General features: G+C 45.5%; 2 protein-coding genes across 2 annotated transcripts; both read left to right on the top strand.

Annotated features, from left to right (window-relative positions):
- Positions 1-906: 906 nt before the first annotated feature.
- Positions 907-3,537, top strand: LOC143404280 (PRAME family member 20-like). Its single transcript, XM_076862509.1, has 3 exons — positions 907-1,193; positions 1,572-2,153; positions 2,964-3,537. Exons 1-3 carry the CDS (start codon positions 907-909, stop codon positions 3,535-3,537), a joined length of 1,443 nt encoding a protein of 480 aa, XP_076718624.1.
- An 11,083-nt stretch (positions 3,538-14,620) lies between these two features.
- LOC143404279 (PRAME family member 12-like) lies at positions 14,621-16,581 on the top strand. Its single transcript, XM_076862508.1, has 2 exons — positions 14,621-15,033; positions 16,008-16,581. Exons 1-2 carry the CDS (start codon positions 14,621-14,623, stop codon positions 16,579-16,581), a joined length of 987 nt encoding a protein of 328 aa, XP_076718623.1.
- The last annotated feature ends 11,263 nt before the right edge of the window (positions 16,582-27,844 follow it).

Genomic DNA, 27,844 nt, shown 5'->3' with positions numbered 1-27,844 from the left:
AGCACTCTAATAACAGAGGATATCCCCAGGTCACTATTTATTAATTTTTATGTGCTGCTGAGGATCAAGCCCAGTTGGAGCCCCAGGCACTTTCTTCACCAAGGAGATTAGATACCTATTTCATTCTAATTGATTGCAATTCTATTTTCTGATCATGAAAATATTTATATTGTGTGCCTATAAATTATACTCTTTTGCTGGGTGTGGTGGCACACACCAATAATCCTGCCAACTCAAGAGGTTGAGGAGGCAGAAGGACTAGAGTCCAAAGCCAGCCTCACAACACAAAATGCAACACAAATCAGTAAGACCCTGTCTCCCTCTCAAATACAAAATAGGGCTAGGGAAGTGGCTCAGTGGTTGAGTGTCCTAAATTCAGTCGCCAATATCGGCCCCTAAAAGAGTATACTGTATGGCCCAGGTGGTTTTGTACTTTTAAAATTTGTTTAAACAAATTAAAACAAAAGCTTCAAATGATCTCATAAAACAGTTCACAGACTCTGTTCTGATCTGTTTGTTCTCTTCAACATCCCCCTAAGATGGCAGAATCTCACATGTGTAACAGATATCCATGAGACTCTGTTGTAATTTTTAAGTGTTTTATAATATAGGCACATGCTTTATAAATGCTTATTTTTAAAAAAATCAAAACGAATGTCATCCATATGAGGGCAAGTCTATTTCCAGCCATATAGTTGTTGAATCTAGGAGCCTACTGTTTAGGTCACATGACTCTCCAATTCCCCTTTTAAAAGGACAAAATAATGTTCCAAAGCTTTCCCCCATAAGGGTGAGGTGTGTTTGTCGACTTCCCAGTACGCTCTTTCCAGAGGCTGGCAATGGATGGGATAGTGACCTTTTCCCTGCACCATTTTCCAGGATCTTTCTTCATTCAGACTCCCCAGGATGAGCATCCAGTCCCCACCCACGCTGCTGGAGCTGGCAGGGCGCAGCCTGCTGAGCGACAAGTCCAGGGCTGTCCTGGATCTGGAGGAACTGCCCATAGAGCTCTTCCCACCACTCTTTGTGGAGGCCTTCAGCAGGGGACACACTGATGTCTTGAAGAAAATGGTGCAGGCCTGGCCCTTCACCCGCCTGCCCCTGGGGGCTCTGATGAGGAAGCCACAACTTGATATGGTCCAAGTGGCCCTGGATGGGTTGGACATGCTGATTGCCCAGCAGGATCACCCCAGGTGAGGGGGATCTAGGTGGCCTGGAAGGGAGCACCCTCAGGGCCAGGGAAGGGATGGGTATAGGCAGGGAGATTGGGTGCTGAATTGTGCACCACAGCCTTCCTGTGCTGCGAGCAAGGAGGGGTGGAGAGGCCTTGGCCATGTTGAGCCCCATCTGGGGAAGACTTCCAGATGTGAACGTGATTGTGGTAGCTCTTGTGACCCATAAAGGAGGCTATACCTGCCCCTGCCTCTGTCTGTACAAGTGGGGGCACCAGGCTGGATTGAGGGGAAGTGGATGGAGAAAAGTGAGACAGAAGGAAGAGGTGGAGCAGGGGGCAGCAGCTGAGAGGTGAAGGAAGGGGCCTCAGGGCTGAAACTCTGCTGTCATCCCCACAGGAGGTGGAAACTGCAGGTGCTGGATTTGCGGAATCTTCCCCAGAACTTCTGGAGGATGTGGTCTGGAGCCATGGTTGATGCCTGCTCACCAGAGGACATTAAGAAGAATCGAACATCGAAACTTGGTCTAGCAATGGCAGCTAAACCACCCTTCAAGGTAGTCATAGACTTGAGCCTCAGTAAAAGACCCCTGGATGTATTCTTGACCCACTTCTTCCTGTGGGTCAGACAGAGAAGGGACAGGCTGCACCTGTGTTGCAATAGGCTGAAGATCTTTGGGAAACCCACCGGTCACACCAGGAAGGTCCTGAGACTGCTGCAGCTGGACTCTGTCCAGAAGGTGGAAGTGCACTGCACCTGGGCACCCTCCACCTTGGCTGCTTGTGCTCCTTTCTTGGGCCAGATGAGGAACCTGAGGAAGCTGCTTGTCTCCCAGGTCTATGTGCCTGCCTACACCTCCCCAGAAGAGCAAGAGCAGCTGATTGCCCAGCTCACCTCACAGTTCCTCAGGATGGACTGCCTGCGGAAGTTCTGTGCCAATGCTGTCTTCCTCCTCGAGGGCCATCTGGAACATGTGCTGAGGTGAGTAATGGGGGGTGAGTACCTTCTGCAGACCAGTTACAGGAAATTTGCACCTACCAGCCACTGACACTCTCATGGTTAGTAAGACACTGGTAGGTAAATAACCCATCCTTTTGTTCCTATTGGATCCTGAAGCTAGTTCACATAAGGTGTGTTGGAGCAGATTCTTAAATGAGGGTCCAGATCTTGGAAGTGCCACCTTGCTGGGAATCCAGTTGGGAGGGACAGGAGCTAGGGATGGGATTGATGTTCCCTCCTTGGGAGGACTGTCCAGCAAAGGTGGTGGAAAGTGGGTAGAGAAGAGGTCTTGAAAGAAGGGATGCCCCCACACGGACACCTGTCAACAGGGAAGCTCTGTGCTCCCCAGCTGGGAGCAGAGGACCTGCCTCTATACCCACCTGGGGAAGGCTGTTCTGAACTCCAGGTAGTGATCCTGGGTGTAAGCATCAGGAGCAGAGGTGGAAATCTTGCTTTGGATACAGGGTGTGAGCCTCTCAGAGGGTTAACCCCAGTGGATTTTTTTACATCCTGCCCAAATTTGTCCTTCATACATGACCTCCAGTAGCCAGACCTGTGACTTTCTGCTTGGCAGTGAGGAGGGGTCACAGAGATGTGGACTCATTTGTTCACAGGAGATGTGGTGAAAGGCTCAATGTGACATGGGGTGATGTGAATGACTAGAATCTGCAAAAGGCAGCATCCTAAGTTTGGACCATTGTCCGATCACCAGGACTACTTTGGGTTTGGGTCAATTTGTCTTCTCCCTCCTTGACATTGCTCCTCAGAACTAATTGTCTGTTTTTTCCTTAGTCACCTGAAGACCCCCCTGGAGACCCTCTCAATAACCAACCGCCCACTGTCAGATTCTGACTGGAAATACCTTTCACGATATCCAAACACAAGACAGCTCAGACACCTGGAACTGAGGGGCATCAAACTGACCGATTTCAGTCTGGAGCCCCTCCAAATCCTGCTGGACAGCACTGCAACCACCCTGAACAGCCTGGACCTGGCAGCTTGCGGGATCACTGACTCTCAGCTCCAAGCCCTCCTGCCTGCCCTGAGCCGCTGCTCCCAGCTTGTGATCTTGAGCTTCCATGGGAACCGCCTCTCTATGTCAACCCTGAGGGACCTGCTGCTTCACACTGCCAGGCTGAGCCAGTTGAGCGTAGAGCTGTATCCTGCCCCTCTGGAGAGCTATGATGTCTGGGGTACCATCCACCCAGGGAGATGTTCCCAACTCTGTGCTGAGCTGACAGCAATAGTGAGGGACTTTAGGCAGCCAAACATCCTTGTGTTCTGTACTGTCCCCTGTCGTCGTTGTGGCTCCAAGTTCATGTATAACCAGAGCCTCACTCACTGCTCCTGTCCAACAGCTGCCTAGTTGGGTGTGTTTTAAAAGCGTACTTCTAGGCAATTGGAGGTATAAGCAGGGTGTAAGGTCACCCTAGAGGGAACACAGAGCCCACCATTTCAGACATTGCCTAAAGTGTGGATGGGGAAAGGAAAGTGCAGCAGGGGGCTCCATTGGAGGGAAGCCCTCCAAGGATAGGACCTTCAGAACATGTGTCTATAGAGACGTACATAGGGACCTGGATTTCTAGAATGGGATTCAGGCTTGATGGGCACAGAAAGATGCTACTTTCTTTCATGGCTTGCCCATTAATCGTTAGAAATGAACAGAATCTCAAGGTTAGTCTTGTGACATCCTCTGCACTGGATTTACCTGACTTTCTAATGAAACCTTGGGATTCTCCCCTTGCTGATGGAGAAAGAAGGCATGAGGTACTTAGTGAACAATGAGGTTTAGCCACAGGAAGTCATGGTATCTAACTGAAATCTGGTCATGATGTGTGGCTACTCTGTGGCTTAACACATGCAGGTTCACACAGGTGGATTGGAACATTCTATGTAGGCATTGAACATGAGCCATTGCAAGAAAACCTCTTCTTAGTGGATCTCAGTGCCACCCAGACATTCAATGCTGGTTCTTCCTCATGGGTCTCCATGTAGACCCAGAAAAATCAGGTCCTGGTCTGTGGGTGTGCTGGGCAAGGGCATCTGTGCATAAGACAGGCCCCATTGTCCCACTCCCAGTGCTGCAATGGTGTCCATGCTGCACATTGATCAGAGCCTCTGGGCCTCACCAAAACTTGCCTGTCATCCACCTAGGTAGTCTGTCCACAGTTAAAACTTTGGTGCCGCTTGAAGGTACCCAAATTCCCTTTCAGCAAAATAGTAGAATCATATAGGTAGATAACACTTGTAAATATTTCAAAATGAAACTGAATCAATTACAAGCTCATTTGGTGGGGCGCGGGTAGCACATAACTGAGAGATCTTCCTCTAACACTTCCCTCCACTGAGGACTGGGCTGATGGGGTTATGCAGCAACCTTAGCCTTAGTTTCTCATCCAAGGATGAGAACAGGGTCCACCCAGTCTTCATTTGAGGTATTCTAAAGCTGCCTGTGGACATGTTTTATTTATGGCTTGAATAATTCTCCACACATAGTGAACTGGAACCCACTTTGATGTGTAAGCAGACTGCAGCTCACTCTTGGAACTGGTTGCAGAGTCTGGGCCAAGCACAGCCTGCCTCTCTGTCACCCACAGAGTGATCTTTGTGCCTTGCTCCCTCTTTATGGTACTTCCTTTTCTCGGGCTCTAAGTCTAGCTTGCACGTGTGAGGCAGGCAGAAGGTTCTGAATGGCATTCATTCTGTTGAATTCTAGGATCAAATAAAGTCAAGGAAGATCTGCATAATGAGATCTGTCATCATGTGTTCTTTTAAGAGTTATCATGACTAAAAAGGGACTTGAAGATACTCTGGTACCTCCAGACCCCTTGAACACTGGAAGGATTGTGAGGGCACTTTGTTTTCTCAGATGCCTGGGGATAAAGCACGCACCTCTATTTGAGTTTCTCATCATTTGACTCTAGGTTAATTTGCTCTGTGAGCGAGCACACAACTGTAGGATTTCATAACAAACAGGACCTGGTTTGTAAGGGTGGCCGGGTCAGGAAGTGGGGACTGGGTTTCACTCTTGGCCTCTGAAAGATGCAGAGTCTTTTGTGTACCTCTATCCAAAAACTCTACAGCCCTTTCTGGAACACTGGCCAATTTTATCTCCACAATTTAGAAAGCCCAGAAACCATGCTATTCTAGAGAAATGAGTGAACTTCATCAAAGCTAACTCAGGGACCTGGGGACATTTCTCAGTGGTGGAGCACTTGCTAGCATGTGAAAGAGCCTGGGGTCCATTCAAGGCATCACAGAGATAAGTAAACAAATAAATAAATCCAAAAATGATGGGACCACATTGGGAAGGTTTAATTGGAATAGAGCTGTCTATCTGTTAGAAATATTCAAAAAGAAAGAACCACAACCCACATGAAAGCAATGGGATGCATTCTTTAATTGGTCTGGACAGGTGCGCCAAATTGATGTCCTGAAAGATTCTCTTCCAGAAACAACTGGAAAAGCTGGCTTGGTGGTGCTCAGCTGTAGTTCCAGCAGGTCAGGAGGTGAGGCATGAGGATGGTGAATTCAAAGCCAGCCTCAGCATTTTAGTGAGGTTCTAAGCACGTTTGTGAGACCCTGTTTCAAAATCCTACCCGGAGATGGGGCTCACTGATGTGGCACCCTTGGGTTCACTGCCTGGTCGCCAAAACATTAACAAACAAGTATGAAAAACCAGCTGCAGTGGCACATGCCTGGGATCCCAGCTACTTGAGAAGCTAGATGATTTTATTACTTCTCCCAAATTTAATAACTGGGGCATGACCCATTCATATTTTTTCCAGTCCCTTGAGATGCAATATTGGGCCATTTATTCAAGATCTATTATCCTAATGAAGCTATTTTTTGCTGAGGGCTTCCCAGTTAGAATTGCTTTTGCTGTATCCACAGGTTTGAATATCTTGTGTGGTCCTGTTCACTGGTCTGCAGGCATTTTACACTTTCTCTTTTTATTTAATTATTTTTCTTATTTCTTATATACATGACAATGTTTTGATTTCTTCAATGACCCATTGGTTGTTGGGGAACACGCTGAAGAATTCCCACGCTTTGTAACTGTCCAGGTGTTCCCCCGGCTATGGATTCCATTCTTATTAAATTTACAAAGATTTATTTTGAGAATAAATGGAGAATGTGTCCTGTGCTGTTGAGAAGGTTGTTTGCTCTGCAGTTGTTGGGTGGGATGGTCTGTAAATGTCTACTGTGTGCAGAGATGATCTGTCCAGGGCTGAAAAGGGGAGTTGACTGGTCTGGGCATGTGGCTCAAGCAGTAGCGTGCTTGCCTGGCATGCATGCTGCCCAGATTCCATCCTCAGCACCACATACAAACAGATTGTGTCCACAAAAAAACTAAATAATAAATATTAAAATTTTTCCTCTCTCTCTCTCTCTCTCTCTCTCTCTCTCTCTCTCTCAAAAAAAAAAAAGGGGGGGGTAGTTGAAGCCCCACTGTTCTTACTGTGTTGTGGTCGACTTCTTCTTTTTCATTCCACTAACATCTGTTTTGTACCAAAAAAAACAAAACAAAAAAACAAAAAAAACAGGTAACCCAATCAACAAATGGGCCAAGGAGCTGAACAGGCACTTCTCAGATGAGGATGTACAATCAATCAACAAACATATGAAAATATTTTAATCATCTCTAGCAATCAGAGAAATGCAAATCAAAACTACTCTAAGATATCATCTCACTCCAGTCAGAACGGCAGCTATTATGAAGACAAACAACAATAAGTGTTGGCGAGGATGTTGGAAAAAAGGCACACTCATATATTTCTGGTAGGAATGCAAATTGGTACAGCCAATACAGAAAGCAGTATGGAGATTCCTTGGAAATCTGGGAGTGAAATTACCATTTGTCAAAGCTATTAGTCTCCTCAGACTATACCCAAAGTATTTAAAAACAGAATCCTACAGGGATACAGCGACATCAATGATTCTAGCAGCACAATTCACAGTAGCTAAACTGTGGAGCCAACTTAGATGTCTTTCATTGGATGAATGGATAAAAAAAATGTGGCATATATACACAATGGAATTTTACTCAGCATTAAAAGAGAATAAAATCATGGCATTTACAGGTAAATGGCTGGCAGTGGAGAAGATAATGCTAAGTGAAGTTAGAAAATCCCCCTCAAAACTAATGCCAAAAATTTCTCAGCTTTAAGGAGGCTGACTCATAGTGGGGTAGGGAGGGGGACCATGGGAAGAATAGATAAATTCTAGATAGGACAGAGGAGTGGGAGGAAAAATAAGGGTGCAAGGGATTAGCAAGGATGGTGGAATAGAATGGACATCATTATACAAATACATGCATGAAGACAAGAATTGGTGTTAACATACTTTATATACAACCAGAGATATAAAATATTGTGCTGTATACATGTAATAAGAATTATAATGCATTCTGCTGTCATTTATTTTTTAAAAAAATCAAGTAAAAATATAACAAACTATTCCTCTGATAGGCAAAATGACAGCTTTTAAAACTCCACACCCCAAAATTTTATTCAGCAAAAGAACAAGGTACCCAAGTCACTTTTTCTTTTTCTCCTCTTTTTTTTTCCCCTTTGGTACCAGGAGTAGAAGCCAAGGACACTAAACCACTGAGCCAAAGTTCTAACATTTTTTTTTTTTTAATTTAGTAAATACGGAGTAGTGGGGAATTGCTCCTCCAGGCAGGAGACCCCTCCCACATGGGTGTCAGAGGGAGATCTCATACCACTGTAGCCATGGTAGAGGGTACTTTCTCCTTCAGGTGAGTGACCCCTCCCATCTGGGTGGCTGGGGAGTTCCTATACCACTGCAGGCCGGGTAGAGGGAACTCTCCCCTCCAGATGGAAGACCCCTTCTATCTGGGTGTCCTGGGTAGAGGGGACTCGCAGCTCCAGGAGGGAGACCCCTTCCACCTGGGTGTCTGGGTGAGCTCCTATACCTCTGCGGCCAGGGTAGAGAGGATTAGCCCCTCTAATTGGGAGACCCCTCCAACTTGGATGTCCAGGGGAGCTTGATTACTTCAGCATCCAGGGTAGAGGGGAGTCACTCCTACAGGCAGGATCCCCACCCAGCTGGCTGTCAGAGGGAGCTCCAATACTGTGACAGCAAGGGTAGAGGGAACATGCCCCTGCAGGCAGAAGATCCCTCCCACTTGGGTGTACTAGGAGCTCTTATATGGCACAAGGTAAAGTAGAGGGGACTCGCCCTTCCAGGCGGGATACCTCTCCCACCTGGGTGTCAGGGAAGCTTGTATAGCGAAAGCCAGGGTAGAGGGGACTCTCCTGTCCATGCAGAAGACTACTCCCACCTGTGTGTCTGCAAGAGCTTGTATATGTCCACAGCCAGGGTAGAAGGGATTCATTGCTCCAGGAGGGAGACCCCTCTCACCTGGCTAGGGGGAGGCCTCCTATACCCCCTTAGCCAGTGTAGAGGGGACTGGACTCTATAATCGGGAGTCACCATAACCTGGGTGTCAGGGGGAGCTCCTATACCACCAGAGTCAGAGTAGAGTGGACACGCACCTCCAGTTGGAAGACCACTCCCACCTCGGTGTCAGGGGAAACTCATATACTACTGCATCCAGGGTAAAGTGGATGCACACTCCTAGGCGAGAGACCCCTCCCATCTTGGTGCCAAGTCAAGCTTGTATTCTGCCTTAGCCAGGGTAGAGGTGATTCGCCCCTCCAGGTGAGAGACCTCCTTTCACCTGTTTGTCAGGGGGAGCTCTAATACTGTTTCAGACATTGTAGAGGAAACTCACCCCTCAAGAAAAGAGACCACTTTCCCCTGGGTGTGGGAAGGAGCTCATGTATCTCCACAGCCAGGGTGGAGGGGACTCGCCCTTTCCAGTGGGAGACACCTCCCATCTTGGTATGGGGGAGAGCTCGTAAACCACAGCAGCCAGAATAGAGGGGATTCGCCCCTCCAAGCAGGAGACCCCTGGCACCTTGGTCTTGGGAAAGCTGGTAAACCCCTGCAGCCAGGAAAGGGGAAAATCACCCTTTTAGGCCGGACACCACTACCACCTGGATGTCAGGTGGAGCTCATATTTCCCAGCAGCCAGGGTAGAGGTAACTTGCACCTCCAGGTGAGAAACACCTCCCACCTATATCACCTTAGCCAAGGTAATATAAAATAAAAATAAAATATATAAAATAAATATATAAAATATTTAATATAAAATAAAAATAAAAAATTTTTAAAAAAATAAAAATGGGCTGTTAATATAGCTCAGTGGCGTAGTTCCCTTGCATTCAAACCTTGGTACCCAAACTGAATAAACGAATAATTTAATTAACTAAGTAATTAATTCATAAAAATGAAAACAATACTGAGGATGTAGCTCAGTGGTAAAGCTCTCCTGAGTTCAATTCCCAGTGCAAAAAAAAAAAAGTTAAAAAAAAATTTTAAATAAATTCAGGACCTAAATATTTTTTAAAAATGAACATCTATACTCATAAAATTTCTGCAAAAATGTAACTCTTCATTAATAGTAAAGGCCAAAGCTTGGAGATGAGATACCCAAGGCCTAATGAACAAGCAAAATTGAATTTCACAGGGACTTCTTGGTGGAGGGACACTGAGAGCCACTCCCTCCACACCAACCTTGTTGTTCAAATGTGGCTTAATGAGTTTCAACATTGATTCCTAGTCATCTATTAATTCCCTCCAATAGGGTTTGAACCAACCAGGAAAAGTCCATCCTGGCACTGAGATAGAATCAAACCCTAACCATTATGTGATACATCCAGAGAAAAAAAATCTTCATCCCAAGCTGGAAACATAAATCGTGCTCAAATCAACAGGCAGTAACTGTGTCAAATCCTAATGAAGGGCAAGCAGGGTGCTGCGAAGGGAAGTTCCCTGGTCATCCCTGCCTGATGGCAGGAACTATCACAAACCAGTCAGCCCCAACCTCAGCTGTGCATAAAATCCTCCCTAATCCTCACCCCCTCCATGTTTTCTAAGAGACCACCTGTCCAGTAGCCACCTATTGTACTTGAACTGAGGCCACCCTTGGTACTGAATCTGTGGAGCCAGTGATAATTGTTTCAAAGCTGCCTTTGACACTCTGTCTCCCTTTGCCTCCTGGATGGGGCTCTGACTCATCTTTCTTTAGGTGTCTGCATTCCTGCCCTATTATGTCTGACTACACTTACTCTTTGGAGAGCTACTGTCTCTTATGACTTAGGTTGATGGTTAACATCTACCTGCCTCCTGCACCAAGTCAAGTGTGGTAAGAGAAGGCAGGGCTCTGGCATGAAGTCACCCTTTCTGCTGGCTACACACACACAAATGCCAGAGAAATTTATAATTCAGTAAGAGACTACACTTCAAATGTTGTGGAACCTAAAAAGCAATTAGGCCTCTGAAATAGCCTTAGCCCTAATTTACTGCACACATAGGAGATTAAATGTGGGTCATTTGTGGTAATTTATTATGTGAAACAGAAACCAAAAATAACCTCAACTGTAAGTATCCAACTGTCATGTGACCAGAGATATTTTCCAACAAAATACCCAAGAAGACCATCATGGTTTAGATGCTATGTCTCCCAACAGCTCACCGGTGAGACAATGGTTTTGGAGGAGACATGATTGGTTTATAGGCTGAACTTTGTCAGTAAGTTAATTCCCAATGGGATTAACTGAGTGATAACTGGGGGCAGGTGGGGTGTGGCTCAGGAAGGTGATCATTGGGGGTGTGAATATGGTGTGTATATTTTGTATTTGGCAAGGGGCCATCTCCCTCTCTGTTCTCTGCTTTTCCCTCTGCCACAATCTCCAGCCATGATGTTCAGCCTCACCTGAAGTTGAGGGCCCAAGGAATGCAACCTGCCATGGGTGCATGAGACCTCTGAAACCATGAGCCCCCAGAAAAACTTTTCCTCCTCTGTAGTTGTTGGGGTTGGGTCTTTTAGTGACAGCGTGAAAAAGCTAACACAAAGGCAGAATAACAAAGCAGAAATGCAATTTTGTAACTGCTGCTAATCAAAGCATTCCTTCTACATCTTCCCCATAAGTCCTCCCCTCACATGACTCATCATCCAAGCACTCCATCTCTCTCTGTCTCAGCTTCCTTAATTCCTGAATTACTTTTTACTCAGGCTGTTCAAATCTTTCTTTGCCTGTGAACTTCTCACAGCTTAAAGGGCCCTGGAAACTTCCTGGAGCAAAGGTTGCCTGGGAGATGTGCCCTGGGTGGTCCCTGATTCTGAAGGAAGACTCTTCAGTTGGTGGCCTCCCTGGTGTCAGAAACACCTGCTTTCGAAACCTGTGTCTTTCTCTCCCATTTTCAAGTTGCTCACAGTTTCCACCCTCAGTGGATTTCAGACTTTTCCAAGTCTGATGGGGCACGGTGACCCATGCCTGTAATCACAGCAACTCAGGAGACTGGGACAGGAGGATGGCAAATTTGAGGCCAGCCTCAGCAACTTAGTGAGGACCTAAGCAATTTAGTGAGATCCTATCTCCAAATAAAAGCAAAAAATAAAAAGGGCAGGTGATGTGATTCAGTGGTAGAGAACCAATGGGTTCAATCCTGAGTACAGACAGACAAACAGGAGAAGTCTTGCCCTAAGTCTAGAAGACTGATTCCACCCTCCTTGTGTGCTCTTCCTCTCTGAATGTGCCAAGATTTGTTGCAAGGTAACTTGACATTTGTGTGACTGTTGTAAACATGGTTTCCATTCTGTGGTCTTTGTGGATGACACCACTGTCTTCAAAAAGCTGTTTTTACTATGGAATTTCTGGGAAAAAAATTCAAATAATTTTCATATGGCCAAAGATCCCTTTGAAAGATATTTTCAAGTGTTGTTTTTTCTTAGGGATTCAGTGCTTTTCTGTGTCACGGGAGAAACAGGAGGGTCACATATGGACAAAATTGAGTCCATGGTGTGTAGTGCACAGAGGGACGCATCCCTGACTCTCACACTCTCCCTGATTCTGTGCACCTGCATGAGCATCGAATTCAATCAATCTGGAGGAAGAAAATCCAATCAGGATTAAATGGGTGGAGATTGGAGAACGTGATCAGATACTGCTTTCTGATTGGAGGCCAGTCAATCAGATGGAGGCGGGGGCGTGATCAGAGAGATTCATAAAATGTTCTTCAGAGCCAGAAGAGAAATGCAAGAATTTTGGAGCTTAAGGAGAACCAGCCTGGCCTGCTGAGGCTCCAAGAACCCTGCATACCTGGACAGATTCTGTAAGTCCCTCACCGCTCTGAACACCACACTGTTCCCACCTCACCTGTGCGGATTCAGGAACAATTTTGTTCCTATCTTTTCTCATGAACCAATTTAGAACTTTAATTTTGCCTCTCACTGTAGTTTTACCTTTATCCTGAACACTAGGATTTCCACTTTGGTTTATGTCACTTTCAATTTTCTTTCTTTCGTTCTTTGGTATGGGCTATTGAACCCAGGGCCACTCAACCATTGAGCCAAATCCCCAGCCCTTTTTTGTGCTTTATTTAGAGACAGGGTTTCACTGAGTTGCTTAGCACCTGCTCTTGCTGAGGCTGACTTTGATCCCATGATCCTCCTGTCTCAGTATCCAGAGCCCCTTTGATTACAGGCTTGTGCACACAGGCCCCTCACTTTTTCTCTTTATAAATTGTTGTATCTTTTAAAGTTTATATGGACAATATAATTTATTTATTTATCCATTTATTTATATGAAGGTATGGTGATTGAACCAGGGCCTTGTGCATGTGAGGTAAGCACTCTATCAATAAAGTTAAGTACCCAGCCCATTGTTTAATAATGATGCTGCTAAGGATCAAGCCCAGTGCCTCATATGTGCTAGGAAAGTGCTCTTCTACTGAGCTCCAGATGAAGCCAATTTAAAATAACTTTAGCAAGGAAGTGGATTGCAATCCTTTTTTTCATTCAAATTGATTGAGATTCTATTTTCTGATAATAAAAATATTTATTTTGTGTGCCCTTAAAATTATACTGTTTTGCTGGGTGTGGTGGCAAACACCTGTAATCCCAACAACTCCAGAGTTTGAGGAGGCCAGAGAATGAGAGTTCAAAGCCACCCACAGCACCACAAGATGCTGAACCAATCAGTGAGACCCTGTCTCCAACTAAATGCAAAATATGGCTGGGGTAGTGACTTACTGGTTGAGTGTCCTGAATTTAATCCCCAATATTGCCTCATCCCCCAAATTATACTTTAGGGCTTAAGTAGTTTTGTAATTTTATAATTTGTTTAAACAAATTAAACAAAAAGCTTCAAACTATCTCATGCAACAGTTCACAGACTCTGTTCTGATCTGTTTGTTCTCTTCAACTCCCCCCTAAGGTGGCAGAATCTCACCTGTGTAATAGGTATTCATGAGACAGCCTTGTAATTTCCAAGTGTTTTATAATATGGGCACATGCTTTATAATTTAATTTTTTGAAATTAAAAATAACACCACTCATGTGAGGGCAACTCCTTTATGAGCCACTGTAGTTATTGAAACTGAGGAGTCTACTGCATTAAATCACATGACACAAATTTTTATAAGGACAAAATAATAATCAAAGGCTTTCCTCCATTAGGGTTGGAGTGAGTTTTTGGTCTCCCCAGTACCCGCTTCCCAGTGGTTGGCAAAGGATGGGATAGTGGCCTTTTCCCTGGACTATTTTTCAGGATCCTTCTTCTTTCAGACTCCCCAGGATGAGCATCCAGTCCCCACCCACGCTGCTGGAGCTGGCAGGGAGCAGCCTGCTGAGCAACAAGTCCAGGGCTGTCCTGGATTTGGAGGGCCTGCCCATTGAGCTCTTCCCACCACTCTTTGTGGAGGCTTTCAGCAGGGGACACACTGAGGTCCTGAGGAAAATGGTGCAGGGCTCGCCCTTCACCCACCTCCCCTTGGAGGACCTGATGAGGAAGCCACAGCTTGAGAAGATCCAGTGGCCCTGGATGGGCTGGACATGCTGATTGCCCAGCAGGATCACCCCAGGTGAGTGGACCCAGGTGGCCTGGAAAGGAGCACCCTCAGTGCCATGGAAGGGATGGGTATAGGCAGGGAGAGTGGGTGCTGAAGTGTGCTCCATATTCTTCCTGTGCTGCCAGCAAGAAGAGGCCTTGGCCATACTGAGCCCCATCTGGGAAAGGCTTCCAGATGTGGACGTGCTTGTGGCAGTGCTGGTGACACATGAAGGAGGCTGTACCTGCCTCTGCCTCAGTCTGTACAAATGGTGGCACCAGGCTGGATTGGAGGGAAGTGGATGGAAAAAAGTGAGACAGAAGGAAGAGGTGGAACAAGGAGCAGCAGCTGGGTGGTTAAGGAAGGGGCCTCAGGGCTGAGACTCTGCTGTCGTCCCTGCAGGAGGTGGAAACTGCAGGTGCTGGATTTGTGGAATGTTCCCCAGAACTTCTGGAGGATGTTTTCTGGAGCCACAGTCAATGCCTGCACACATTAAGAAGAATCGAATATTGAAACATGGTCCAGCAATGTGCCTCACAGAAAGGCCTCAGGATGAATTCCTGACCCACTTTTTCCTGTGGATAAGACAGAGAAAAGACAGGCTGCACCTGTGTTGCAATAGGCTGAAGATCTTTGGGAAACCCACCTGTCACATCAGGAAGGTCCTGAGACTGCTGCAGCTGGACTCTGTCCAGAAGGTGGAAGTGCACTACGCCTGGGTGCCCTCCACCTTGGCTGCTTGTGCTCCTTTCTTGGGCCAGATGAGGAACCTGAGGAAGTTGCTTGTCTTCCAGTTCTATATGCCTGCCTACACCTCCGAAGAGGAGAAGGAGCAGCTGCTTGCCCAGCTCACCTCGAAGTTCCTCAGGATGGACTGCCTGTGGAAGTTCTGTGCCAATGCTGTCTTCCACCTCGAGGGCCACCTAAAACAGGTGCTGAGGTGAGTAAGGGGAGTGAGCACCCTCTGCAGACCAGTTACAGGAAATTTGCACCTACCAGTCACTGACACTCTCATGGTTAATAAGACACTGGAAGGTAAATAACCCTGTGTAGATGCTGTTCTTCTCCTCGAGGGCCACCTGGAGCAGCTGCTGAGGTGAGTAAGGAGGGTGAGCTTCCTGTGCAGATGAGTATCAGTAAATATGAAAGGGCACCTACTATGTGCCAGCCACTGACACTCTCATGGTGAACAAGTCATTGGAAGGTGAATAACCCATCATCTGTTCTATTGTATCCTGAAGCTCGATCTCCTAACCTGTGTTAGAGCAAAGGGCTAAACCAGGTCCATGGTCTGGGAAGTGCCACCATACTGGGAAGCCAGCTGATGGGGACAAAAGCTAGTGATGTGGGTGTGAGGTTCCTTCCCTGGGAGGCCTGTCCAGTGACAGGAGTACAATGCAGGGTAGAGGTAAGGACTTTGAAGGAGGGGAAGCCCCCTCACCTGTACCTGTTCAACAAGGAAGCTCTGTGTCCTCCATCTGGGAGCAGAGGAGCCCACTTCTAATGACCACCTGGGAAGGCTGCATGTTTCTCTACAACCATCTCCTGGTGATGACTCAGGGGTTGTGAGTGAAGAGCAGGGAGTAAGACCTTGCAGAGGGGACAGGGAGTGAGCCCTGCTGGGGTTAACCCCAGTGTGTTTTGCCACATCTTTCCTGGATTTGTCTTTCGTACATGACTCTTCCTGACTTCCTGTGGCTAGATATGTGGCTTTCTGCTTGTCATTGAGGATGACATTCATAGAGATGGAGGAGCCACCTGGCCACACAAGTAGTGGTGAGTTTCAGGATGAGATGGAGTGACCTGAATGAGCAGATTCTACAAAATGTCAACCATGATCAGAGGGTCACAGTGACCTTGGGTTTGGGCCAGTTCATCTTTTCCCTCAGTACTAACTTCCTGGTTCTTCCTTAGTCACCTGAAGATGCCCCTGAAAGCCCTCTCATTAACCAACTGCCCGCTGTCAGATTTAGACTGGAATTTTCTTTCCCAATGCCCAAACACCAGACAGCTCAGACACCTGGATCTAAAGGGCATCAAACTGACCAATTTTAGTCTGGAGCCCCTCCAAATTCTTCTGGAGACTGTTGCAGCCATCCTGAAGAGCCTGGACTTGAAAGCCTGTGAGATCGCGGACTCCCAGCTCCAAGCCATTCTACCTGCCCTGAGCCGCTGCTCCGAGCTCAGGGCCTTGTGCTTATTCTGGAATCACATCTCCATGTTGGTCCTCAGCGACCTGCTGTGCCACACTGCCAGCCTGAGCCAGTTGAGCCTAGAGCTATACCCTGCCCCTCTGGAGAGCTATGATGCCCAGGGTGCCATCCACCCCAGGAGATGTTCCCAACTCTGTGCTGAGCTCACAGCAATACTGAAGGTCTTTAGGCAGCCAAAGGTCCTTATTTTCCATACTGTCTCATGTCCTCAATGTGGCCGCATGTTTCTCTACAACCAGGGCCTCATTCACTGTTCCTGTCCAACAACTGCCTAGTTGGGTGTGTATAAAAAGCTGCCCTCTATGCAATTGGAGGTTTAACCAGGATGTAGAGGGATCATGAAGGAAACTCAGAGCCCAGTATTTCAGACACTGCCTGAAGTGTGGTTGGGGAAAGGAATCAGATGCTGGGGGCTACATTGGAAGGAAGTCCCTGAAGATTGGACCTTTTATATAGAGCCGTATGTGTCTGTATAGAGTCATAACTAGAGACCCTAATTTTTACAATGGGTTATATGCTTCATGCACATGAAAAAACTATTTTGTTTTATGGATGGTCCGTAAGTACATAGTCTGAAATGAACAGAATCTCAAGATTAGTCCTCTGACATCTTCCATGATGGTTTTACCTAGTTTTCTGATTTTGACACTGGAATAGTCCAGGGGCTAATGGATAAATACCACCAAGTACTTGGTAATCAATGAAGTTCATTCCCAGGAACTCAAAGCAAAAAATTGAAATCAGGTCATTGTCTGTGGCTACACTGTAGGGGAACACAGGAGGTCTGGAACATTCTAAGTCAACAGTAAAATTTCAAAAGCCCTTTTAAGGCAATCTCAGTGCCACCCAGACCCTCAAGGCTTAAACATCCTTGTGGGCCTCCACATAGACCTACAAACCTGGCATCTTGGCCTTTGGATGCAATGAGAATAAAATAGGATCTCTGGACCTTACAAAACCTTGCCTGTCATCCTGCTACCGAATCTTTCCTGAAATAATGTAGTCATGGCCAATTAAACCATCCAAATTAGATTTCATCAAAATAGTAGAATAATGCAGATAGATAACACTTGCAAATATTTCTAAACTAAACTTAATAAATTACCACCTTCTGGTGGGGGAGAAGGCTGCTCATAACTGACAGACATTCCCTTAACAATTCCCATGTCTCCCTACGAAGGGACACAAGGTTTTCAATCAGCAGATGATCAGAGGATGAGTAAGGATGAGGTGGCTGTGGGAAAATGGGTGACCCTGCCTGTGCTGCCTGGTCCTAGACCAAGATCCCCTAAATGGCGATTCCTGCTGAGGACTTAGGCTGGTGGGGTTATGGAGAAACCTTAGCCTTAGGTTCCCAACCAAGGAGGTTCACTAAATCTTCTGAATTATCCTAAAGTTGCCTGTGTATGTGTTCTAATTTGAGCCTGAAGGCTTTTTCATACAGAGTGAACTAGAACCCAGTTGAATGTGCAAGCAAACTGTAGCTCACTCTTGAAAAGGTAGCAGAGTGCAGGTCCTACACAGCCAGCCCATCTGTCACCCACACAGCGATCTGTGTGCCTCACCCCTCTTTATGACACTTTTTTTCCTCTGGCTCTACATCTAACTTGCATGTGTGGCAGGGGGCAAGTTCTGAACGGCATTCATTCTGCTCTGTTGATGGATTTTAATATCAAATAAAGGCAAGGGAGATCTGCAATATGAGATGTGTCATCACCGGTTGTTTTAAGGGTTTTTATGACCAAAAAGGGACTTGAAGATATTCTGGTGTGTCCAGACTCATTCAATTGTAATAAGGACTGTGAGCTGGACATGTCCCCACACAGCCCTGGGGATAAAACACCCAGATTGCTCTTTGAATTCTCATCTTTTGACTCTAGATTCATTTATGCTGTGAGAAAGCCCACAACTGTAGGGTGTCATGATAAACAGGACTGGGTGTGTAAGGGTGACCGGGTCAGAAGGGGACTGGGTTCCACTCCCTGGAGTGCTACTGAAAGATGCATATTCCTTTGTGCATCTGCATCAAAAGAGTCTAGATACCCTTTTGGAACACTGTCCAATTTCACCTGTACAATCTAGGAACCCAGAACCTATGCTTTTCTACAGAAATAAGTAAACTTACAAAAATTAACTGAGGGCCTGGTGATATAACTTAGTGACAGAGCACTTGCCTAGCATGTGGAAGGACCTGGGTTCCATTCCCAGAACCAAAAAAGTACATAAACAAATAAGTGAATAAATACATCGAATATTGATGTGACTCCAGGGGGAAGTTTTAATTTGAAGAAAATTGTCTATCTGTGAGGAGAACGAGAGCCTATATAAACACCATGAAATGCATTCTTTAATTTGTATTTATACTTTATACTTTTAATTCCTATACACTGGCATGTAAAATTGATGTCTTTAAACATTCTTTTCCAAAAAAAAAAAAAAAAAACCTGAAAGCCTGGGATGAGGGTGAAAGGAAAGCAAGGAATGAAAGACAGAGACCAGACAGAGATACCCATGAGTTTATTTTTCAGACTTTACAAGTGAAGGCCATCTCTCTGTAGGAGAGAGAGACAGAACAGGCTTGAGTTCTGGGACTTTTTGGGATGGAGCTCAGTAATCAGAGCTCGGTGGGCCTTAATGCAGGTGGTTAAGGGTTTGGTTGGTATGAGGGAATGGTGAACATTTCTCAGAAATGCCCTTGGGCAGGAAAGTGAAATATTTTCCTTAAAATGGCAGCTGTCATTTAAGATGGCCATCCAGGTCCTAAGCAAGAACCTTATAAGTACTAAAAAGAAAAGACAAAAATTGAAAGACAGTTGTTAGAGGCACAGGAGAGACTCCTAAAACCTACCCATGAGAACAGGGATGGAAAAGCACTCTTTGGTTCCCCTACAAGGTAAAGGGTGTTTTGGGAGGATTGGCTCAGCAAGCAGGCTTGAGAAGAATAAGCATGCAGAGGGAATGTCTGTCATTAGCCTGTCATGATTAAGTGTGTTTGCAATGCTTAAAATTAATCTAGAATTGATTGCTGTAAATTGATTATGTCTATTGCAGTGCCTAGCATTAAGGATTGTCATTTTCTTGATTAAAAACCTATTGACATCTGGGATTGTGGCTCAGTGGTAGAACGCTCACCTAGCATGGGCAGGACACGGGTTCAATCCTCAGCACCACATACAAATAAAGGCATGATATTGTGTCCATCTACACCTAAAAAATAAATATTAAAAAAAACCTATAGAGTGAAATTATGTTGAATAATTTGAGTGAATACAACACTGAAGGTGGCAAAAGCATGTGGACATTCTTTATTTCTCTCCCTGGACTGCATGCATTGCAATTTTATCTCCTTGTGGCACATGCTTTGAGAAGGGGTTTCTAAATCCCAAAGCTGAGGTTCTGGAAGTGACCTATAAGGTGTATAATGAGAGAGATGAGAAGAACTGAAAGCTAAGATATCAAATGTTCACTCAAGCTATCTGTCCCTGGTATCACTGGCCCATGGGATGGTCCCTCAGGACCACTCAGACCGTGTTTTAAATGTGGTCAGATGGGTCACTGGGCTTGTATATGTCCCAAGCCTCAAAATTTCTGGATTTTTGTCCTAAATGTCATCAAGAGGGACACTGGGCTGTTCACATTCCTCAAGCACATGGGGGATCCCCAGACATATGGCCCTTCAGTTCCCCTTTCCAACTCTTAGGACTGCCTGCAGAGGACCGAAAAGATTCATGTCCCCATTACCCAACCACTACCATAACTCCATGGAAACACAGGGTAAAACTGCCCATGCCACGTAGGCCCGTCTCCAACCTCCTAGACACCGGGCTACATATTCAGTCCTCAAGGTGTTCTGGGGGCTGACTACTAACCCTTACAGTAACCTAGCATTGTTTGTGCTTTTGGTTCTCTAATTTTTACTCATTCCTATTTGGTCATTCCACAGTGTCCTGTTCCCCTTATGGGAAGGGACATCCTCACAAAGTTGGGGGCTATGCTCTCCTTCTCCCCTTATAGATGCTTCCATGCAGACTCACGTGCTTCTCCTCTGACCCTCACCCTTACCTTAGGACCATCTCCTATTCTGTTGGCCAGTGCCTTCCAATGACCCACTGCTGAGGTGGACATTCCCAGCCCTTCTGTCACCTCACACTATGAGTACGTTCAAAACTGTCTCAAAACCTACTCCATTTTCTGCCCAATCACAACATTTGCTCTCCCTCCTTGCTGATGCTGTCCCTCTCTTTGTGATCCCAAAAGCTTTTCTCATCACTCTGGGGATTTAAGCTGCTTTGGACCCTGACCTGAGGGCCAGAACAATGACCACACATCTTCTTCCATTCACCTAGGGCTCTTCTTCTTTATCCACACACCGGTTCCCTTGGGCAAGTAATTCTACCCTTCTCCTCCCCTCCTCCTCACAAGGCTACCCCCTTGAAATGGCAGTGACAAGTCTCCACTTGAGACACAACAGTTAACCTAGATCTTGGCCCAGCACTAAGATTTTAGACCTTCCCATCCTTTCCCTCTCACTCTGAGTCTTGGTTTACAGATGGCTCCCCCTTCCTTCAGGAGGGAATTCATGGAACAGGGTAGGCAATAGTCTCTCTAGCCTCAGTTGTGTCAGAGCCTCTACTCCCAGTATCAGCAGGCTGAAGTTCTTGCTCTCATCAAAGCCTTTACTTTGGTAAAGGGAGCCTCCCTTGTTGTCTACTGTCCCTTGAATTACATTTACATTGGGCTAAACTCCTTCTTTGGCTCTTCCTTTGTCACAGGCCCTCCCAAAGAAGCCACTCAACATCTCCCCTTTGAGCTTCTATATGGACAGCTCACCTCACTGCTCAGCTCAAAACTTTTGATTCTCCACTACCCCTTGCTCCTCATCTTTTCTGGCCCCTTATTGCATACATTAGGAACCTCTTTTGGCAACACAGGGATGTTGTTCTGGCAAAGCCAATTCTGCCTCTTCTCTTTCTCCCACTCTGTCTCCTGATGACCTGGTACTTTTACCACCCTCAAAAAGCCTGCCTCCTCCTCTCAGTTCTTTGCAAAATGAACTGGACCCTATCAGGTGATTCTTACCACTTGTTTGGTGGCCCACGTTGAGGGCATTCAATATCGAGTTTCTAAACCCTATTTAAAATAGTCCTCTCTGCCCTCTCTGTGTCTCTCCAAGGCCAGAACCCCCAATCTTTCTTTGGTCTCTGAGGACCACATGAACACTGCAGAACCATGAGTGCTATCCTTCCTTTTTTCATTTTTGCCCTCCTCCCTCACTCTGCACTCACCTCCCTGTGGTGTCACCACCAGGGATTATCATTTCAATTTCCAGGAGACTCACAGCAACTTGCACAAACCATACTAGCCATACAATTCCAGCTTGATTCCTTAGCTGCTGTGGCTCTGCAGAATCCAAGGGCCTTGGCCTTTTTATGGCCAAGAAAAGTAGATTTTTCTGAACCTACAGAAGGAATGCTACTAACATGTCAATCAATCTCGTAAGTAAAGGTCAAGATAAAAAAAAACTCCAACAAGACCTTGAACATAGGAAAACATAGCTCTCCTCTGCTGAAGGAATACCAATCTCTCACCCAAACTAGGCCACCTGGGACAGCATTTCACCACCACTGAACCTCCCTTATTGTCCTAATGATTCAAACCCTGCCTCTTCACAGCATGAAGCAGTTAGAGAAGATTGGCCTACAGTTCTGTTCCCTATGGGGCCCAACAAAAAACAAAAAAGAGGGAATATAAGGTTCTTGCTGAGTACCTGGATGGCCATCTTAACTGACAGCTGCCATTTAAGGAAAAAGCTTCACTTTCCCACCCAAGGGTGTTTCTGAGAAAGGCTCACCACCCCCTCATAACAACCTGACCCTTAACCACCAGCATTGGGACGCACTTAGCTTTGATTCCTGAGCCTACCCCATAAAAGACCCAGAACTCAAGCCTGTTTTGCCCTCTCTCTATAGAGAGATGGCCTTTCCTTGTCAAGTCAAAAAAATAAACTCCCTTATATATCTCTGCCTGGTCTCCATCTTTCACTTCTAACTTACACTTCAATCTCTTCCATTAGGTTGTATTTACTGAATAGAAAAATACTAGAAATATGGTTCATTGGTTAACTCTCCCTGGGTTCACCCCTGGTGCCAAAATAAAAGAAAAAGAAAGAAGTGACTTGTGGATGGGGATGTGACTCAAGTGGTAGCACACTCACCTGGCATGTGTGGGGCGCTGGGTTTGATCCTCAGCACCGTATAAAAATAAAATAAAGATGTTGTGTCCACCAAAAACAAACAAAATAATAAATATTATAAAATTCTCTCTCCTACAGAATACATGTATGATGTTGTGATGAGAGAAGTTTGTTTCTGTTATATCCTTTAAATAAAGTTGTTCTCTAAAGAAATTCTCTCTCTCTCTCTCTCTCTCTCTCTCTCTCTCTCTCTCTTTTTAAAAAAGTGACTCATGTTATCTTCTTATACTGAAGAAAATTTTGGGGTGGTTGTTTAAAAACAAAGTGGTTGTAGTTGACACAGTGGCACACACCTGTATTTCAACCAACTCAGGAGTTGAGGCAGGAGAATTGCGAGGTTAAGGACAATTTGGGCAAGTTAGTGAGACTTTGTCTCATAATAAAAACATAAAGGACTGGGGATGTGCTCAGTGATCAAACAACCTGCATTCAATCTCCAGTTCCTCCAAAAAAGAGAGGATTGGGAATGTGTAACAGGGCTTCGCTTGATGCTCTTTTATTATTGTTATGCTCCAGTTCGGGACCCCCAAAAGACCAACAGAGACTGAGATCGATGTCAGCAGCAAAGAGGCATTTATTGTGATCTAGCTGGGTCCTCTGCACACACAGCAATTGGTGACACTGAGAGGCCCTGAGCCCAGGGTTTGAGCAGTTTTATACACACTTAGCAAATCATCACATGCCACAAGAAAAATCATAAAACAACTCTAAAACAGGATTAGCACATTCACTGGTGGGAACAAGTTGGGTAGGGGTGATTGGTGAGTACAAGAGGGAGATTCCTTTGAACTGATTGCTTTGATCAATGAGGGGAGTATGTGCTGAACTACATGGTTTCCCAACATATTATCAATCACCATAAACTACTGGGAGGGTCATCTGGTATCCCCAGTATTTTTCCTGTCTCATGGTGAATGGTGGTTGCTAGGGGGTTGCTATGGATCCTCACCTAGCCTAACTGAGTCAGGGACACCTGGCACCACAGATCTCTCCTGTTATTTGTAGATAACTCAGCAGTATGGGTATGTGCCTAGAAGCGCTCTGTGGGTTTTTCCAAGGACAAGGGTCATGCCCCCTTTCTTGGACAGGCTTTGCTCTGAGGTAGAGGCTGGTTTCTCAAAAATGGAGTCACATCAGTTTCTCACTATAAACCTTGTGGCTTTGAAACTTACATTCCCCCCCAAAAAAAAACATTCTCCCTAACCTTCTCCTCCCTGAACTTTCTTTGCCTGATCATCTCCTTCCTGGTTTCTCCTCTCTAATCTCATTTCCTCTGAAACACCTCTTTAAAAACAACCTGTTCCTGCTGATGGGCAGATCACAGCCTTTGGGACAGGAGTCCCCTATGTTGCTCCTTTGCTTGCAAAGTAATAAACATTCTTTTTTCTTTTTCTGAAGCCTGTGTGCTGGTTATTGGATTGACACTGGCAAGACTGACCTTTTACTACCCTTGTGTAGTGCCCCTGGGTTCAATCTTCAAAACTAAAAATAAATAAATAATCATGCAAGCAAGCTGGATCAGCATACCTATCTCTTGGCCATTGGCAATTATTGCTTTTATAGTCCCCATGCTTACCTTCCTGGTTTTAAAGGGTTTTAAACACTTTCCTACAACCACACACACTCCAAACGGTTACCATCAGTTTCAGACAACTCAAGGAAACCAACATTGGTTGTGTCCTTGCTGAGGATGTCTATCAGCTGTGAACTCCTGTGTACTTACAGGTGGAGCTAATGGTGAACATTTTCCATAAAAATGACACCACTCTATGTAAAATTCTGGCAAAACAGGACTGGAGGGGAGGTGCTAGGAAGAGGGCATCTTGAACTATCCAAGTAGCTGGGATTACAGAGGCATGTCACCAAACCTGGTACTATACAATATTTTTAATAGCCTGGACTCTTCTGATCTATTTCTTTCCCTTGATTTCACTCCACAGTGGCACACTGTCATGTGTACAAGATACACATGACAATCGAGCCTCATCTCACAATTAGATTTTCCATTTCTTATTTCCAAATGCTCTCAAATAATATATGTGGCTTTTAGCATGACTAACATTTAAACTGAGCATGGTGGTACCTGCTTATAATCCAGCTATTCAAGAGGCTGAAACAAGAGGATCATGAGGTTGAGGCTAGTCTGGAAAACTTAGTGAGATCCTGTATCAAAATAAAATATGGCTGGGAGCCAAATGTGGTGGCAAGTGTCTGAAATCTTAGTGGCTTCAGAGGCTGTGGCAGAAAGATAATGAGTTCAAAGCCAGGCTCAGCAAGTTATCATGGCCCTAAGTAGCTTAGTGAGATCCTGCCTCAATAAAAAGTAAAAAGTGCTGGGGATGTGGCTCAGTGCTTAAGCAACCCTGAGTTCAATGCCCAGTATGAAGAAAGAAGGAGATGAAAAAGGGGGAGGAGAAAGAGAGGCAAAGAGACAATAATAAGGAGGAGGAAGAGAAGAAGGGACAGAAAAATGAAGCAGCTAAGGGAAAATGGACAACCCAGACTTGAGGCAGAGTCCACTCACAAGCTGACCATTCCCTCTCCTGGGCACAATGAAATCTGACTCTAGAACGCAGCAGTAGAAAATTGCTTGGGGGAGAGGGGATGCACTGGGGCAAGCCTGCTCCCTAGTGGCTGATTTACAGATGGGTCTGGCTTCGGATTTCATTTTTCTGTTTGGTGCTGACTCTGGGGAGCAGACTTGAAAATTCATTCAAAACTAGATCTCTCCCACCCCATAAAGTGATTTTCTGTTTGTTTCTTTTGTTATCGTGTAGGGAGCCAGCGACCACACCCTAAAAATGGCGTCAGTCTCCTTCTTCCGCTTTCTTGGCAGTTGGAGTTGTTGAAGTAAACAACTCAACAAGTCTGTAGAGCTGAGCTCTGACTTGTTTTCGCTTTCATGTACCAATCAGTTTTTCCCACGTGGCACAAGTGCGTGGCTGGGCGAGGAATTTAAGCTAGTCCAGACTGGGAGAGAGAGAGTTTTTTCGCCATGCTTCAAGGGTCCTGAATAAACTGCTGAAAGAAGAATCCTGTGTCGTGTCTTCCTTGCTGGCGAGGGGACGTGACAATTGGTGGCCTGTAAGGGGAAGTGGCGCCCCTCTAACCCAGGATTTAGAACTTTCAGCAGCCAGGGTGGTGCACCAGTAAGTTCCCAGGTAAGTGGGAATCCGCAAGTAAGTTGCGGGATGCTCCTCTGTAGATAAAGATGGAGCGGGGATTTAACAGGATAGTATGCTCCTCTGTAAATAAGGAGAGAGCGGGGAACTTTGTACTTTCAGTTTCCTTATACTTTTGGGGACATTATGGGCGCTACCTCCTCAAGCCCAATTTTGTTGGCCCTGGATGGGCTGTTACGTTCAAAAGGACTTGAAGTGAAACAGAGCACTCTACAGACGTTCTTAAGAGAAGCTGATACAGCGGCTCCGTGGTTTGCTTTCTCAGGAAGTCTTTCGGTTCCTAGCTGGGATAAATTAGGGAAAGATCTGGATTTTGCTTATGAACAAGGCACATTAAAGGATGGTGTTATACCACTCTGGAAGTTGATTCGAGGGTGCATTACAGATTCTAAATGCCAGGAGGCTGTGGGTGAGGGTCAGACAGTTCTTGAACAATTACATGAGGAAAAATCTGAGGGATCCCACAGTGAAGTAGCGGAGAGCGTTAAAAGCAAGAGTAGTGAGAAGGAAAAAATACCTAAAAATGAAAATAGGAGGAGGCTTTACCCAGATTTGACTGAACTTAAAACACCTGAGGACACAAGCGGCTCGGAAAGCTCCGAGGACCTTGACATGTTGTTGCAGCAGATGCGCAGGATAAAAGTAAAAATAAAGAAAAAGGAGGCACACCTGACACTGTAGGTTTATTGATTGGGCGTGCCTTCTCTGTTTTACAAGGTCTCCATGTTTTCCCTGGAATTATCCATCCGGATATGGTGGGGACAGTAAAGGTTATGGTAGAAGCACCAAAGGGTATTGTATCCATTTCTCCGGGGGACCGGATTGCTCAATTATTAGTTTTACCCAGTTTACACACCCATTTTCCTGCAGACTCTTCCTTGAGGACTAGTGATGAGATTGGAGCCACCGGAGGGAACTGTGTTTATTTGTCCTTGGATATGTGTGACCGTCCTATTTTAAAGTTAACTGTAGAGGGAAAGTCCATTTCAGGGCTACTAGATACTGGAGCAGATCATAGTATCATTGCACAAAAGGACTGGTCAAAAGGGTGGCCGGTGAAGCTCTCAGATCAATCTCTAAGAGGTTTAGGGTAAGCTCAAGCTCCACAAATTAGTTGTAGGCAATTATCTTGGAAGGATTTTGAACGGCATTTTGGCACCTTCCAACCATATGTGCTTGATCTCCCAATCTCCCTGTGGGGTCGGGATCTCATGAAAGACATGGGTTTTCAACTGAGTAATGAGTACTCAGCTGTTGCCCGAGGGATAATGCAAGACATGGGATATAAGCCAGGCTTAGGATTAGGGAACAACTTGCAAGGACACCGACACCCACTGGAACTTCAACAAAAGTTTGACAGACATGGGCTGGGTTTTTCTTAGGGGCCGCTGAGGATCAGGTGCCTATTATCTGGAAGTCAGAGGAGCCAGTATGGGTGCCTCAGTGGCCACTCTCCTCTGAAAAATTGACTGCGGCTCATGCTTTAGTACAAGAACAATTAGATTTAGGACATATAAAACCCTCTACGTCTCCATGGAATACACCCATATTTGTCATCAAGAAAAAATCTGCAAAGTGACGGTTGTTACATGATCTACGGGCCATTAATGCTCAAATGCAGCTCATGGGGCCCATCCAGAGAGGTTTGCCTTTACTTTCAACCATTCCTAGGCATTGGCCAGTGATTAGCATAGACATTAAAGATTGCTTCTTTTCCATCCCGTTACATCCGCAGGATTCTGAGCGCTTTGCTTTTACGCTGCCCTCACGTAATCATGAGGAGCCTGATCAAAGATTTGAGTGGGTGGTTTTGCCTCAAGGCATGGCCAATAGCTCCACAATGTGTCAAATGTTTGTGGGAGCGACCATTGCTCCACTCAGACAAAAGCATCCATTACTAAAGTGCATACATTATATGGATGACATTTTGCTAGCAGCCAAGACTAAAAACACACTGGAAGCAGCTTATACTGACTTAGTACATCTACTACAATCAAAAGGCTTGTTTATTTCGCCTGACAAAGTGCAATCAGGGGACTCTATTAAATATCTTGGTGCTAGTATTTCTTATGAGACTATTTCACCCCAAAAGGTAACTATTAG

Source organism: Callospermophilus lateralis, chromosome 7 (assembly GCF_048772815.1).
Source record: "Callospermophilus lateralis isolate mCalLat2 chromosome 7, mCalLat2.hap1, whole genome shotgun sequence".
NCBI classification, from domain to species: domain Eukaryota; kingdom Metazoa; phylum Chordata; class Mammalia; order Rodentia; family Sciuridae; genus Callospermophilus; species Callospermophilus lateralis.
The sequence above is the reverse complement of the archived record's forward strand: the minus strand, read 5'-3'. Positions and strand labels throughout refer to the sequence as shown.